This window comes from Cicer arietinum, chromosome 7 (genome assembly GCF_000331145.2).
Source record: "Cicer arietinum cultivar CDC Frontier isolate Library 1 chromosome 7, Cicar.CDCFrontier_v2.0, whole genome shotgun sequence".
Classification (NCBI taxonomy): Eukaryota; Viridiplantae; Streptophyta; class Magnoliopsida; order Fabales; family Fabaceae; genus Cicer; species Cicer arietinum.
In genome coordinates this window covers 30,434,435-30,447,112 of record NC_021166.2, presented here as the reverse complement: position 1 = coordinate 30,447,112, position 12,678 = coordinate 30,434,435, and the positions used below count along the sequence as shown (strand labels likewise).

The 12,678-nt window shown below is 36.7% G+C and overlaps 1 protein-coding gene across 1 annotated transcript; it reads left to right on the top strand.

The window, feature by feature from the left end:
* The first annotated feature begins 535 nt into the window (after positions 1-535).
* LOC101497587 (5-formyltetrahydrofolate cyclo-ligase-like protein COG0212) lies at positions 536-12,176 on the top strand. The gene is made up of 6 exons (XM_004513090.4): positions 536-974; positions 2,799-2,889; positions 4,260-4,486; positions 5,404-5,479; positions 6,013-6,138; positions 11,661-12,176. The coding sequence occupies exons 1-6, from the start codon at positions 603-605 to the stop codon at positions 11,813-11,815; spliced, it is 1,047 nt and encodes a 348-aa protein (XP_004513147.1). The 5' UTR covers positions 536-602; the 3' UTR covers positions 11,816-12,176.
* Positions 12,177-12,678: the final 502 nt, after the last annotated feature.

Genomic DNA, 12,678 nt, shown 5'->3' with positions numbered 1-12,678 from the left:
TGACTCTGATTTATTTGTGATTGTGACTCTGATATGTGACCCCTTTTTTATTTGTGGTTGTGACTCTGATTTGTGACTTCCTTTTTATTTGTGATTTGTGACTTCCTTTTTATTTGTTATTTGTGACCCTGATATGTGACTTTAAGGTATTTTTAAGTCATGTAGTTAAATTATTTGATACTCTATTTTATGTTTATTATACCTTAAATTTTTGCATATAATATTATTTGCATATTTAATTTTTATAGATTATAATTTAATGTCGACCACTCCAAACTTTTTAGTCAAGCTCCGCCATTGGTGAGTTATGAATAAATAGGAGTTATGAGTATGTGATATGAGTGTGAGGTATTATGAAGTGAATGGTGGTGATAATGAGAGAAAAAGACAAAATAAAATTTAAAAATGTTGAAATAGTAAAAATCTCTTTTGGTGTTTGAATTTTATAAAAATATAATGGAGTATGAGTAGTAATTTAGGGGTGTAAGTAACAAAATTAAAATATTTATATTTTTCATTCAACTGTCTCTTCTGTACTTAGTTTGAGGTCATCTCCTTTCGTAACTAACCATAATTTAATACCAGGAATTGTCTGTCATAAAATGGTGGACATGCTTGCATTACGGTTATGCTATCCATTGACACTCATCAACAACAACAACTACATCTACTGCCGCAAAACATTATCTCCTCTTTGGAACACCAAACCTCGCAGTTACAGCTTCTTCAAACTGGAAGCCAGAAACAGCAAAGCTTCCTTCAACGAAGCTGCTTTCGAGGCAGAGCGGCTCACACTCGACGCCGAAGCTCGCCAAGCCATGGCGGATTCTCTACAAGAAGATCCCAAAGCTTGGAAATGGGTAATCCGAAAGAGAATATGGGATGCGATGGAAGCTAATAACTTTGCACAGAACCCGAGACCCGTTCACCACCGTATCCCCAATTTCGTTTCCGCTTCTGTTGCTGCTGATAAGGTATGCCACTGAATGGGAATAGAACCCACTTAATAATAATGCAAAACTCTTATTATAGATTTTTGGTGAGGATGAACTTTTGTTTCGCGAAATTGTAGTTGGAGCAATTTGGTTGGACATTTATAAAATGGTAAATTAGTTTTTGAAATTGAAAACTATTAATCAATTTGATGAATTTTGATTGTAAGAGATCAACATAAGAGTAAATTGCCATTTTGGTTGCTGAATGTGTGAGTTGTTGTCACTATAGTCTTGAATATATTGAATTGAAAATACATCCCCGATATCTGCTTTGTTAGTAATTTTATGAACTAAATTGGCAAATGAAAAATGCATTTCAGGATTAAAATGATTAACTAAAGACATATTTGAGAGCCAAAATGACTAGACATTTTAGGTATGCTTCCGTAGTTATGATACATTCAAAGACTATTTTGATAGCGCATCACACGTTAAGGATCTGTTGGATGGAGGTAGATGGAGGGAAGATTTTTAAATTTTTGAGTTTGGTTCAATTTTTAAGATGGGGGGTGGGGAAGGGAGGGAGGGGAAACAAAATCCCTCCTAGAGCTCATAATACTCCACATCCATTTTGGGGGGATTTGGATGGGAGGGGAGAGGAGAGGAGAGGAGGGAACCAAAATAACATTAAAACCATTTAAAATCCCTCTCCTCCCCTTGAACTAAACACAAACCATTAAAATTAAAAATCTCTCTTCTCTCCTCTTTTGAACCAAATATATTTCTAATCTCTTTACCTCACCTCCGTTGAACCAAACAGACCCTAAGGACGAAAATGGCTGATTACTCATCAACTAAAGGCTTAAAACGAGTTCTAAATACGTGCTCCAACTGAACATGTCATAAATTTGCTAAGGTATTTATGACCAATTGTGGATGAACTAAATGGATCAGTGGCCTTCCATTTCAAAGACTTATTTTTCATTTTGTAAAGAATAAAACCTTCAATCTTGTAATTAAAATATCATTTCTTCTTTTATTTGGTCCATGAACTATAGCAATATAATAAAGAGTCCCTAAGCTTAGTCCCTTAGTTACATTCAAAGTAGGAGAGAAAGAAAATTCAGGACTAACTTGATAGGTTTAGAATGGTTTAGAGACTATTTTTTACATTTATATAGTTCAAGGACCAAATAAGAGACAAAGTGATAGTTTAGGGATCAAAATCACGATTTACTCTTGTACATTGAGGGACTAAATTGCCAGATTCCTATAATTCTGAAAAACTAAATAATGATTTACTGATAGATTTTGCTTCTGAAAATAAACTTATAACAGTTGATGTGATTTTAACTAATTTATCATTTTTTATACATGTTATCCAAATCTCATATTTTAGTTGAATTTCTTTTTCAAAAAACTGCTTATCTCTGCATTTTATGGTCTAAACTCTAATGTGCATCGTTAGGAGAGCTTAATCACTTGAACACTTGTTAGTGGAAATAGGATGTAACAGATAGAAACTGAATTATTTTACAAGTTTAAAGGATAGATTGTTTTGTGCAACTAGAACAACAAGCATCACACCTTATAAAGTAGTAGGAGCAATATGCTCAATAATTTCAATATGGTTCTGATCCGTTGTATTTTGAACTTGAATTTGCCTCCTCTAAAGCAAGATATTATTTTATAAAAAAGGAGTTCGATCTAAATATCATTGAATAGGTGAGTGGATTGATAGAATCTATCATTGTGTTTGATAGATTCTTCACTATTTGTGGGGTGTGGAATGGGAAATGAACTTTTATTTGGAATTTGAGCAAAATTATTAGGTGTGGTGTCGTTTTTTTTTTTTTTTTGCAGATGAGGGAACTAGATGTTTTCCGTGTTGCACAATGTGTGAAGGTTAATCCAGATTCTCCTCAGAAACAAGTTAGATATCTCACTCTTTCAGGTTAGATAGATGCGTAATTTGAAGTTTTTGTGTGGTGTTAAGTAGGTAGGGTTTTATGATTGGTGCCTTGTTGATTTTGTTGCTAAGTGTCATAATTTGATTTGTATTAGCGTTATGAGATATAGGCCATAGCAATAGAGTAACGTGGATATTAAAATAAAATATATATGCTCATATAAGCAGGTGAGTAATGCTATAGTTAACACTCACATTCAGAGCCATACACAACATATATGCTCATATAAGCAGGTGAGTAATGCTATAGTTAACACTCACATTCAGAGCCATACACAACTGCACCTGTGGCGTAGATGGCCTGTCTTAAACTTCAACGTGCTATATTCAGATGCATGTTCAACCGTTGTGTATAACGTTGATTACAAGAGTTGTATCAACAGCCGCATTATTTTAATTAGGAAGTATCAAAATAAAGTGTAAAGCCTATTTGACAAGTATGTAGTGCAATTTTTACATAATTAGATACATGAACCTGCATACATGGCGGAATTAGTGGGTTGCTTGTAAGCTCAACTGTACTGTATCTCCCTCAATCTGAACTAGTGGGTTGCTTGTAAGCTCAACTGTATCTCCCTCAATCTGAACGTCCGTCGTATACATATATGGTTCTACATGCACAATTGCAAGTTTGTTAAACCTAAGGTCTACTTAACTTGGGGAGCATCTGGTGACTCAGCTGATAATGGATAATATTAGCAAAGATTTTGATAATTCTTATCCTGCGGATGGCATAGTGTATTCAATCCTTGAGTTTTGAGTTCACATAAAACCTTTGTGATATTATGTATCTGTTGATTTAATGGATTTCTAGTTTATTACTAGAAATAATGATTCTACATTAATTCAGAAGTGGAGATTTGATGTGAATTTTATGGATTCTACATCAAGTTGAGAGTCATGTTGGATGTCAAGGTGCATCTAATATTTTGAATATTTAAACTTGTAAGAAATTTTGAATATGAAGGTATCTATGACTATGATGGTCTTTCACTGAAATAAATAAGAATTATATGAATAAGTTTTCCAAATTTTATATCCTTTTTCATGAATAGTGTTATATTTTACTAATTGAAGTTCAGAATACTATAGATGCCTTTCGGACTTATGGGGATCATTCGTGTCTGCTGTATTTGGACTTGTTTGGTCTTACTATTTAACTAGGGAAAGTGTTAAACTATGTAACTCTGCACAAAAGTATAATTAAGAAATTCAACTTACTAAAACAGAAGTTATGTTTGAATTGATGAAATCAGAGTTATAGATTTTATTCATGACTTTATTGCTGAATTGATGAAGTTATGTTTGAATTGATGAAAGCAGTAATTTTTTCTTCTTTTTCTTCTTTTGTGCAGATGGAAAGAAGTTGTTAACTCCTCAACCACGCCTAAGAACAGGTTTTTTCTCTGTAATTGAGTCCAATATGTTAACTTCGGGTACCATCAAGGAAGCCTGTACTTCTGTTGGGGTTGCCAAATATGGACGTCCAATTGGATTAGATGAAAAGATAAAGGTAGATCTTATTGTTATTGGATCTGTTGCTGTTGACCCGACGACAGGTGCTCGATTGGGAAAGGGAGAGGTACATTTAAATACCTTTTACATTTCTTATTTTTATGTTGCCTGGAATATATTTTCCGTCTTTTATCTTTTACCAAATATTTGTTTTGTTTCTTTATCTTTTTTTTATTGGTTTTAGTCATTTATCTTTTACCAAATATTCGGTTTGATTTTTTATCTTATTTTTTATTTATTTATTTATCTTTTGCCAAATATTTGTTTTGGTCCTTCAAGATCGTTTTCTTCTGCAATGCAATTGCTCAAGCTTGCATCTTCTTCAATGGCGACGCTTTCTCTTTCACTTCAATGGATTCTCTTCACTTTACTAACTACATGAAGTTTCCTCCATTTCAAAACTTCCATTAGCTTTACTAAACGGTGTGGTTTGGCATCAAAACATCCATGTCGATTAAAATTAATGCCGTCACTGCCATGTAATCAACTTTTTCTAAGTTTTGTTAAGATTTCTGTCAAAAGGACTATAACATTCAACTTTTAAAAAAGATAAATGACTAAAACGAATATTTGAAAAAAGATAAAGGGCAAAAAGTATACTTAAGCATTTTATGTTTAACTAATCTGATGTTCATTTCCTCACTTACCCATCAAAACTAAAAAGGCTAGAAATATGAAATTAAATTTTATTTCCTTGGCAACCTGGGTAAAAATTGTTTGCATTTTCATGCTGTTTCTCACTTTCTCCTTCTTGTTTAATCTTATAAAAATTCTACAGTCAATTAATCGAATGCTCACTAGCATACACCATATAGTCTTGTTTCAAGACCTTTTACTGTAACTATAATTTTCCTACTTCTCTCTGACATTATTTATCAATAGTAATTGTAGAGAATATTTGATTTAGCTGATGAATTACCTTTTGACCTGTTACTGGACTTTGAACGTGAATGTTCCTTTAATTAATCGAGGACTGAAGTGCAGGGATTTGCAGAACTTGAATATGGTATGCTGCGGTACATGGGAGCTATTGATGATTCAACACTAGTTGTTACCTCTGGTAATTTTCATATTTGGTTTTGTAACTTTTACTTAATGTACATTCAGTATTTATGATCCTTCCAGGCTTCAATCATTGTTTATGAAACCTTGATTTTTGTTTCTTAAAAAGGAAGTCTTTTTCTTCTGTACAACGATAACGTACCCTGTTCCACATCACATGATTCTCTACCCTCTCATATGTATAAAAGGGTTATTTGGGCTCAATAGCACTGAGGGTTGCAAAATCCTTTTGTTTTTGAGAAAGTGATAGGGACAGTGGGACAGGGGAAGCACTTGAAAGTAGAGGAATTTCCTTTACTGACATTTTAACTAAATTTTATTAACTTTTTATGCAGTATCTACCACAGTCCCTCCACCCGTTTTGGGTCAAGCACTTGAAAGTAGAGGAATTTCCTTTACTGACATTTTAACTAAATTTTATTAATTTTTTATGCAGTATCTACCACAGTCCCTCCACCCCGTTTTGGGTTAATTTCATTATTAGTTTTCAATTTATTGATAAACATAACACAATGAGAACTACCCTTACAGTGCATGACTGCCAATTGGTGGATGATATTCCAGTTGAAAAGCTGTTAATCCATGATGTACCAGTGGATATCATTTGTACTCCAACTCAGGTCATTTTTACAAATACATCCATTCCAAAGCCTCAAGGTTGGTGAAAAATTTATATCCAACTTTCTTTTTGCTTGTAGTGCCTTTCTTCTAAGGGTTTCTTTGACTGTGCTTTGATTTTTGTTTTTGAAAACCGTTTTATAAAATGGTTTGAAACACTTAAAACAGGTGTAATCTGATAGAGCAGAGATAAGATAGAATTAGATGAAAAAAATTATTGTATTAATTGATAAGAAAACAGAAAATGATTCCAGAGCTAATGCTCCTCAGTTAGAGAAAAGAATTCTCTTACTGCCCAACCTCTAAGGTGTAACTGAAAAATGAAAAAACCATCCAACTACCTCCCCACACACTCCTATTTATTAGTGGAATATTAACTCACTATGCCAGCTAGGCAATCACACTTTTCCTGCATTCTCTTTCTTATTCTTTCTCACATATACTCGCCATTGCTTAGGCCTCATCTCATCTCTATTAACTAAGAGATCCCCCTCATCACTTGCGGGACCCAACCCATTCCTATCATCACCCCACCTTCAACAGTAGCCTTGTCCTCAAGGCGCAAATCAGGGAATTGACTCTTCAACAGCAGTTCCTCTTCCCAGGTAGCATCTCCAACATCCATGCCTTCCCATTGAATCAACCAATCTCGCTTATGCTGCCCACCATCAAACTTATCCCTCCATGACAAAACCTTAGCAGGAATAATATCCCCAGTGTCAGACTCCAAACTGCTAGGTAATTGAGTTGTAGCAGTATAATTGCCTACCGCTTTCTTCAATAGAGACACATGAAAAGTAGGATGTATTTTAGATGTTGCTGGTAACTGTAGCTTGTAAGCAACCTGCCCTATCTTCTTAATGACTTGATAAGGACCATAAAATCTGAGAGCCAATTTTTGATGAATCCTATGCACAACCGATTGCTGTCGATGAGGACGTAATTTGAGGAAAACTCAATCACCAACCTCAAATTGAACTGCCTTGCGTTTCTTATCAGCTTGGTATTTCATGTATTCTTGAGCTTTGAGTAAATTAGCTTTCAGTTGACGCAAAGCTTCATCCCTGTCTCTTAACTCTTGGGCTACAGCTTCTACTCTGGTTTCTCCCTCCAAAAAATGCACCAATACTGGAGGTCTCATGCCATACACCACCTCAAAAGGGGTAAACCCTGTGGAAACATGGAATGTGGTATTGTACCATAGTTCTGCCCACGGAATCCAATGTGCCCATGACTTAGGTTGATCTGCAATAAAACAACGTAGATAGGCCTCTAAACAGCGATTAATCACTTCTGTTTGGCCATCAGTTTGGGGATGGTATGCCGAAGACATTTTAAGCACCGTACCTACTAGCTTGAACAACTCTTTCCAAAAAATACTCACAAACAAGGGATCACGATCACTAAGAATTGACTCCGGAATTCCATGCAGTCTAACCACCTCCTTCACAAAAATAGCAGCAATGGAGCGAGCAGTAAATGGATGTTTAAGAGGAATGAAATGACTATACTTGGAGAGACGATCCACCACCACCAAAATAGCTTCAAATCCATTACTTTTGGGCAAACAAGTAATGAAATCCATAGATATCTCACTCCACACCAAAACTGGAATAGGTAGCGGCTGTAGTAACCCACTAGGCGTAGTCGCGGCATATTTTTGACGTTGACAAGTGTCACAAGCTTTCACAAAATCTTGCACCCTTTTCATCATCCCTTGCCAATAAAAAGTCCCTGCCATTCTCCTATAAGTGCGTAGGTAGCCGGAGTGACCCCCACTAGGGGAAGAATGAAAATCCTTAAGTAGATCTTCAATAAGTGGTGAGTTAGCCGGTATAACTAACCTATTTTTGTAGAATAAGATGCCACCTTTTAAGGAAAACCCAGGTTTGGCAGTAACATCCTTTTGAATAGCCTCCACAATGCTTTTAAGCCAGGGATCCTTCGATACCTCTTGTTGCAATTGGCTGCTCTGCTGCCAAATAGGATAGGATTTAAGAGCATGAATTTCAGCATCCTCATGTTGTCTAGATAAAGCATCAGCCACCTTATTTTCCACTCCCACCTTATACACCACCTCAAAGTCAAAACCCAACAACTTAGCCATCCATTCCTGTTGATTTACTGTGGTAATGCGTTGCTGTAACAAGTGTTTTAGGCTCTTTTGATCAGAATAAACCACAAACCGCCTTCCTAACAAATAATGTCTCCAATGTTGAATAGCTAACACCAAAACCATTAACTCCTTATCATAGGCCGATTTAGATAACCTAGATGATTCAAAAGCCTTGCTAAAATATGCAATGAGATGTTTAGATTGCAACAACACAGCACCAACCCCTTTTCCAGAGGCATCACATTCAATTTCAAAAGGAAATTTGAAATTAGGCATACCTAAAACTGGGGCAGTTGTAACAGCTACTTTTAATTTCTCAAAAGCTTTGGCAGCCGCAGCATTCCATCTAAAACCATCCTTCTTTGTCAACTCGGTCAAGGGTTTAGCAATATTCCCATAGTTAGCTATAAATTTTCTATAGTAACCTGTTAATCCCAAAAAAACCCTCATCCTCTTGACGTTCTTAGGGACTGGCCATTGTAACACACTGCTAACCTTGGCAGGATCCACAGCAACCCCTGCTTTGGAAATGACATGACCCAAGTATTCAACTTGGTGTTTACCAAAAGCACACTTCTTTCCGTTAGCCACAAACTGATGTTGTTTCAAAATGTTTAGAACCATCTCCAAGTGCTGCAAATGAGCAGTCCAACTATCGCTGTACACTAGTATGTCATCAAAAAAAACCAATACAAACTTCCTTAAAAAAGGCTTAAAAATATCATTCATCACTGATTGAAAGGTTGCAGGGGCATTGGTAAGGCCAAATGGCATCACCATAAACTCATAGTGACCCTCATGAGTACGAAATGCAGTTTTATGAATATCCTCTTCCTTCATACGAATTTGATGATAACCAGATTTAAGATCAATCTTAGAGAAATAACCCGAGCCATGTAACTCATCTAACAATTCATCTACCACAGGGATATGGTACTTATCTTGAATTGTAACCTTGTTAAGTGCACGGTAATCTACACACATGCGCCAAGATTGATCCTTCTTCTTGACCAAAATAACTGGGCTAGAGAAAGCACCAGTGCTGTTTCAAATCACCCCCTGCTGCATAAGGATCTGAATCTGTTTTTCAATTTCATCCTTGTGTAAATGAGGATATTTGTAAGGCCTCACATTTACCGGACCAGCACCCTGCAGAAGTTCAATGGAATGGCTAGTGTTTCTTGTAGGAGGAAGACCCTGGATTTCTTTAAATACAATAGCAAACTGATCTAACAACTTTTGCAACTCCTTAGTCTGTTGATCTGAGACACGAGGCACTTGTGAACCTACCACCTCCATCAAGGTAGGCCATTCGCAGTCTGTTATCAGCCGGGAAGAAGTGATGATGCTTTGGAAAGTAGCCATCTTCTCATCTAAGGCTTGGCCAAGGAGTTTCACCATACTGCCCTTATGGTTGAACACCATAGACATTTCTTTCCAATCCATGGTCACCTTCCCCAAAGTTTCCAGCCAAACAACTCCCAAAATCAGATCCACACCCCCTAACTCCAACACATAAGCATCAAAACAAATCTGCACCGTTCCCACATCCATCTGAATTCCCTTACACCTACCCATAGTTAGGACACGATGACCATCTCCTAACTTGACGCCCAAGGGAGTAGAAGGTACCATAGGCAGCCCTAGAGCTTCAACCACCTTAGGAGATATGAAATTATGCATGGCTCCACTGTCAATAAGAACCAAAATAGGCACACCTTGCAAACAGCCCTCTATTTTCATTGTTCGAACCTGGTTTGGAGTGGTGGATACACCGAAAACTCCCATCCCTTTACATTCTAACTCCTCTTTTGCAATCTCTTCTTCCGACTTGGCCTTCAGCACCACAATCTCTCCTTCATCGTTGACCACTTCATCGTCCTCCAAGATAATCAATCGTAACTGCTTCGTTGCGCATTAATGGAGGGGATCCCATCGTTCATTGCAACGAAAACAGAGTCCCTTCGTGCGACGCTCATTAACCTCTGCGCTTGGTAAATGGCGAACGCCGCGTGCGTGACGGCGTGAAACGTCACCAGAGTTAAGACGTGAAGGAGGAGTAGAATTGGGAGGGTGTGTTGACACGGTTTGAGATCCAGGGCCCAGCCCGGTACGCATTTTACCCACATTGTTACTAGTCTGGTTAGGGTTTGCAAATTTGTTCCCTTCCCCTTCGCGATTGGCCCAATTAGGTTTTTGAAATCGGGCCCAAGAACCTTGACCCGGTTTGTAGCGAGATCCAGATTCAGATCCCTGCCCCGAAACAACAGCAAATTCACTCTCAACATCACGAGCCAATTGCATCGCTAAGTAACGATTACGAGGCCTGAAGGTACGCACACGAGAACGAATGTCATGACGTAAACCACCAATGAAATAACCAAGAAACTGTTGTTCTGGTAAACGGCCACACTATGAAGAATACAATTCGAATTCAGCAATGTAATCCTCAACAGATCCAGATTGTTTTAATTCCTTTAATTCTTCAAAGGGATTCTCCAAACAACCACCACCAAAACGAACGATCAACGCCTCCGTCAAACTCTCCCAAACAGATCATCCGTAGAATCGTGCCATAAATTGAACCAATGAATCGTAGGACCTTCCATACTGAGCTTCGTCAATTGAATTCTCACGTCTGCCGAAATGCGTTGTACGTCGAAATACGTTTCTGCTCGAGTGATCCAAGCCACTGGATCATCACCGGTAAACGCCGACAATTCCACCTTCTTCGCAGCTAAATGGAACTCATCTAACGGCAAGGGAACCGTTGTAATATTGTCTTGAGACGTCGTCAAAGCCCTCTGAATTTCAAAACCAATGAAGTCACGTAACGACTCAATGCTGTCCTCCACACGTCCCAAACACTCCTCCACTCTGGTGATTCTTGCGTCCATTCTGGTTTGCCTGAACGTAGTAGGTCGGACCAATTGATAGAGCAGAGATAAGATAGAATTAGATGAAAAGAATTATTGTATTAATTGATAAGAAAACAGAAAATGATTCCAGAGCTAATGCTCCTCAGTTAGAGAAAACAATTCTCTTACTGCCCAACCTCTAAGGTGTAACTGAAAAATGAAAAAACCATCCAACTACCTCCCCACACACTCCTATTTATTAGTGGAATATTAACTCACTATGTCAGCTAGGCAATCACACTTTTCCTTCATTCTCTTTCTTATTCTTTCTCACATATACTCGCCATTGCTTAGGCCTCATCTCATCTCTATTAACTAAGAGATCCCCCTCATCATTTGTGGGACCCAACCCATTCCTATCATAATCTATTTTTTTTTTTTAGTTTTAAAAGAAATATATATTAAGAAATAGTTTTTTAAGATAGTTTACAAAACAAATTAACCAAACAAGTTTTTCAGTTTTTAAAACTAAAATGGTTTTTGAAAAGTGAATTCAAATAGGTTCTAACTCAACTTCTTTAATACAGGAATTTATTGGGACAAATTGTCTCCTGAGAAGTTGGGACAAATTCGTATACTTAGAGAGCTCAAAAGAAGGATTGAATTAGAGACTGGACAAAAGCTTCCTACTGGTCCATCAGAAAATTTGCCTCCTACTGCTCAACGAAGTAGAAGGGGTTAACTAGTAAATATGAGTTGTGATGGATCTATGTATATATTGGAAATGTTTAACATATAATTCAGAAAGGAAATGGATAATACGGCTATATGAATACCAATTCTAAAGTAATTCAAGCAAGTATTGAAGTATTTAACCAATCTGAATCTTGCTTATGAAGCCTCAGAAGTAGTGTTATATGTTACTATTGGATTTCATGAAAGTTGGAAGCATATAAAGAGCGAAATGAGTGAATTCACTTGACTTATCATTAAATAACTGTTTTTTTAAATCTAAACATTTTTGTGTCATACTTCAGAAATTGTTGGATTATTGTGTTCTAGTATAGTAATTATATATGATCACTGTTATTTATTTTTTTTAATAGGTAAATGTTAGTATGATAATATATAAATTTAGTATTTTAACTCAAATCAGTTAAGCTAGTCAACCTTCTATGTGATCATTGTTATTGAACTTAATTGGAATAACTGTTACTATTATGAAGTACTTATAGTGGATGGATTTGGATTCACAACTGGAATAGAGATAGTTTCTCACGTTCTCTCGCACACAAACAAAAAGATTGTTGATCATGGACTCGTTGCCATCTGCATGTTCAGGTAATCCACCTAACATACTCATTCCATTATAACATGCATTAGCCAATTTACCGGTACTTGAATTGCCTTTATCATATCTTTGAATTATGGATCTCAAGGCTTTCAAGTGAGTATCATGTTCTAAAATCGGAAGTCCTAATTTTTCATCCATGATATACTAGCCATACCGATCCAATATTTTCTATCAATGACTAAACTACATATCTTATTCTTCACAAAACATCTAGTAAAGAAAATATTTCCTTGGTTTGTCTTCCATGATGA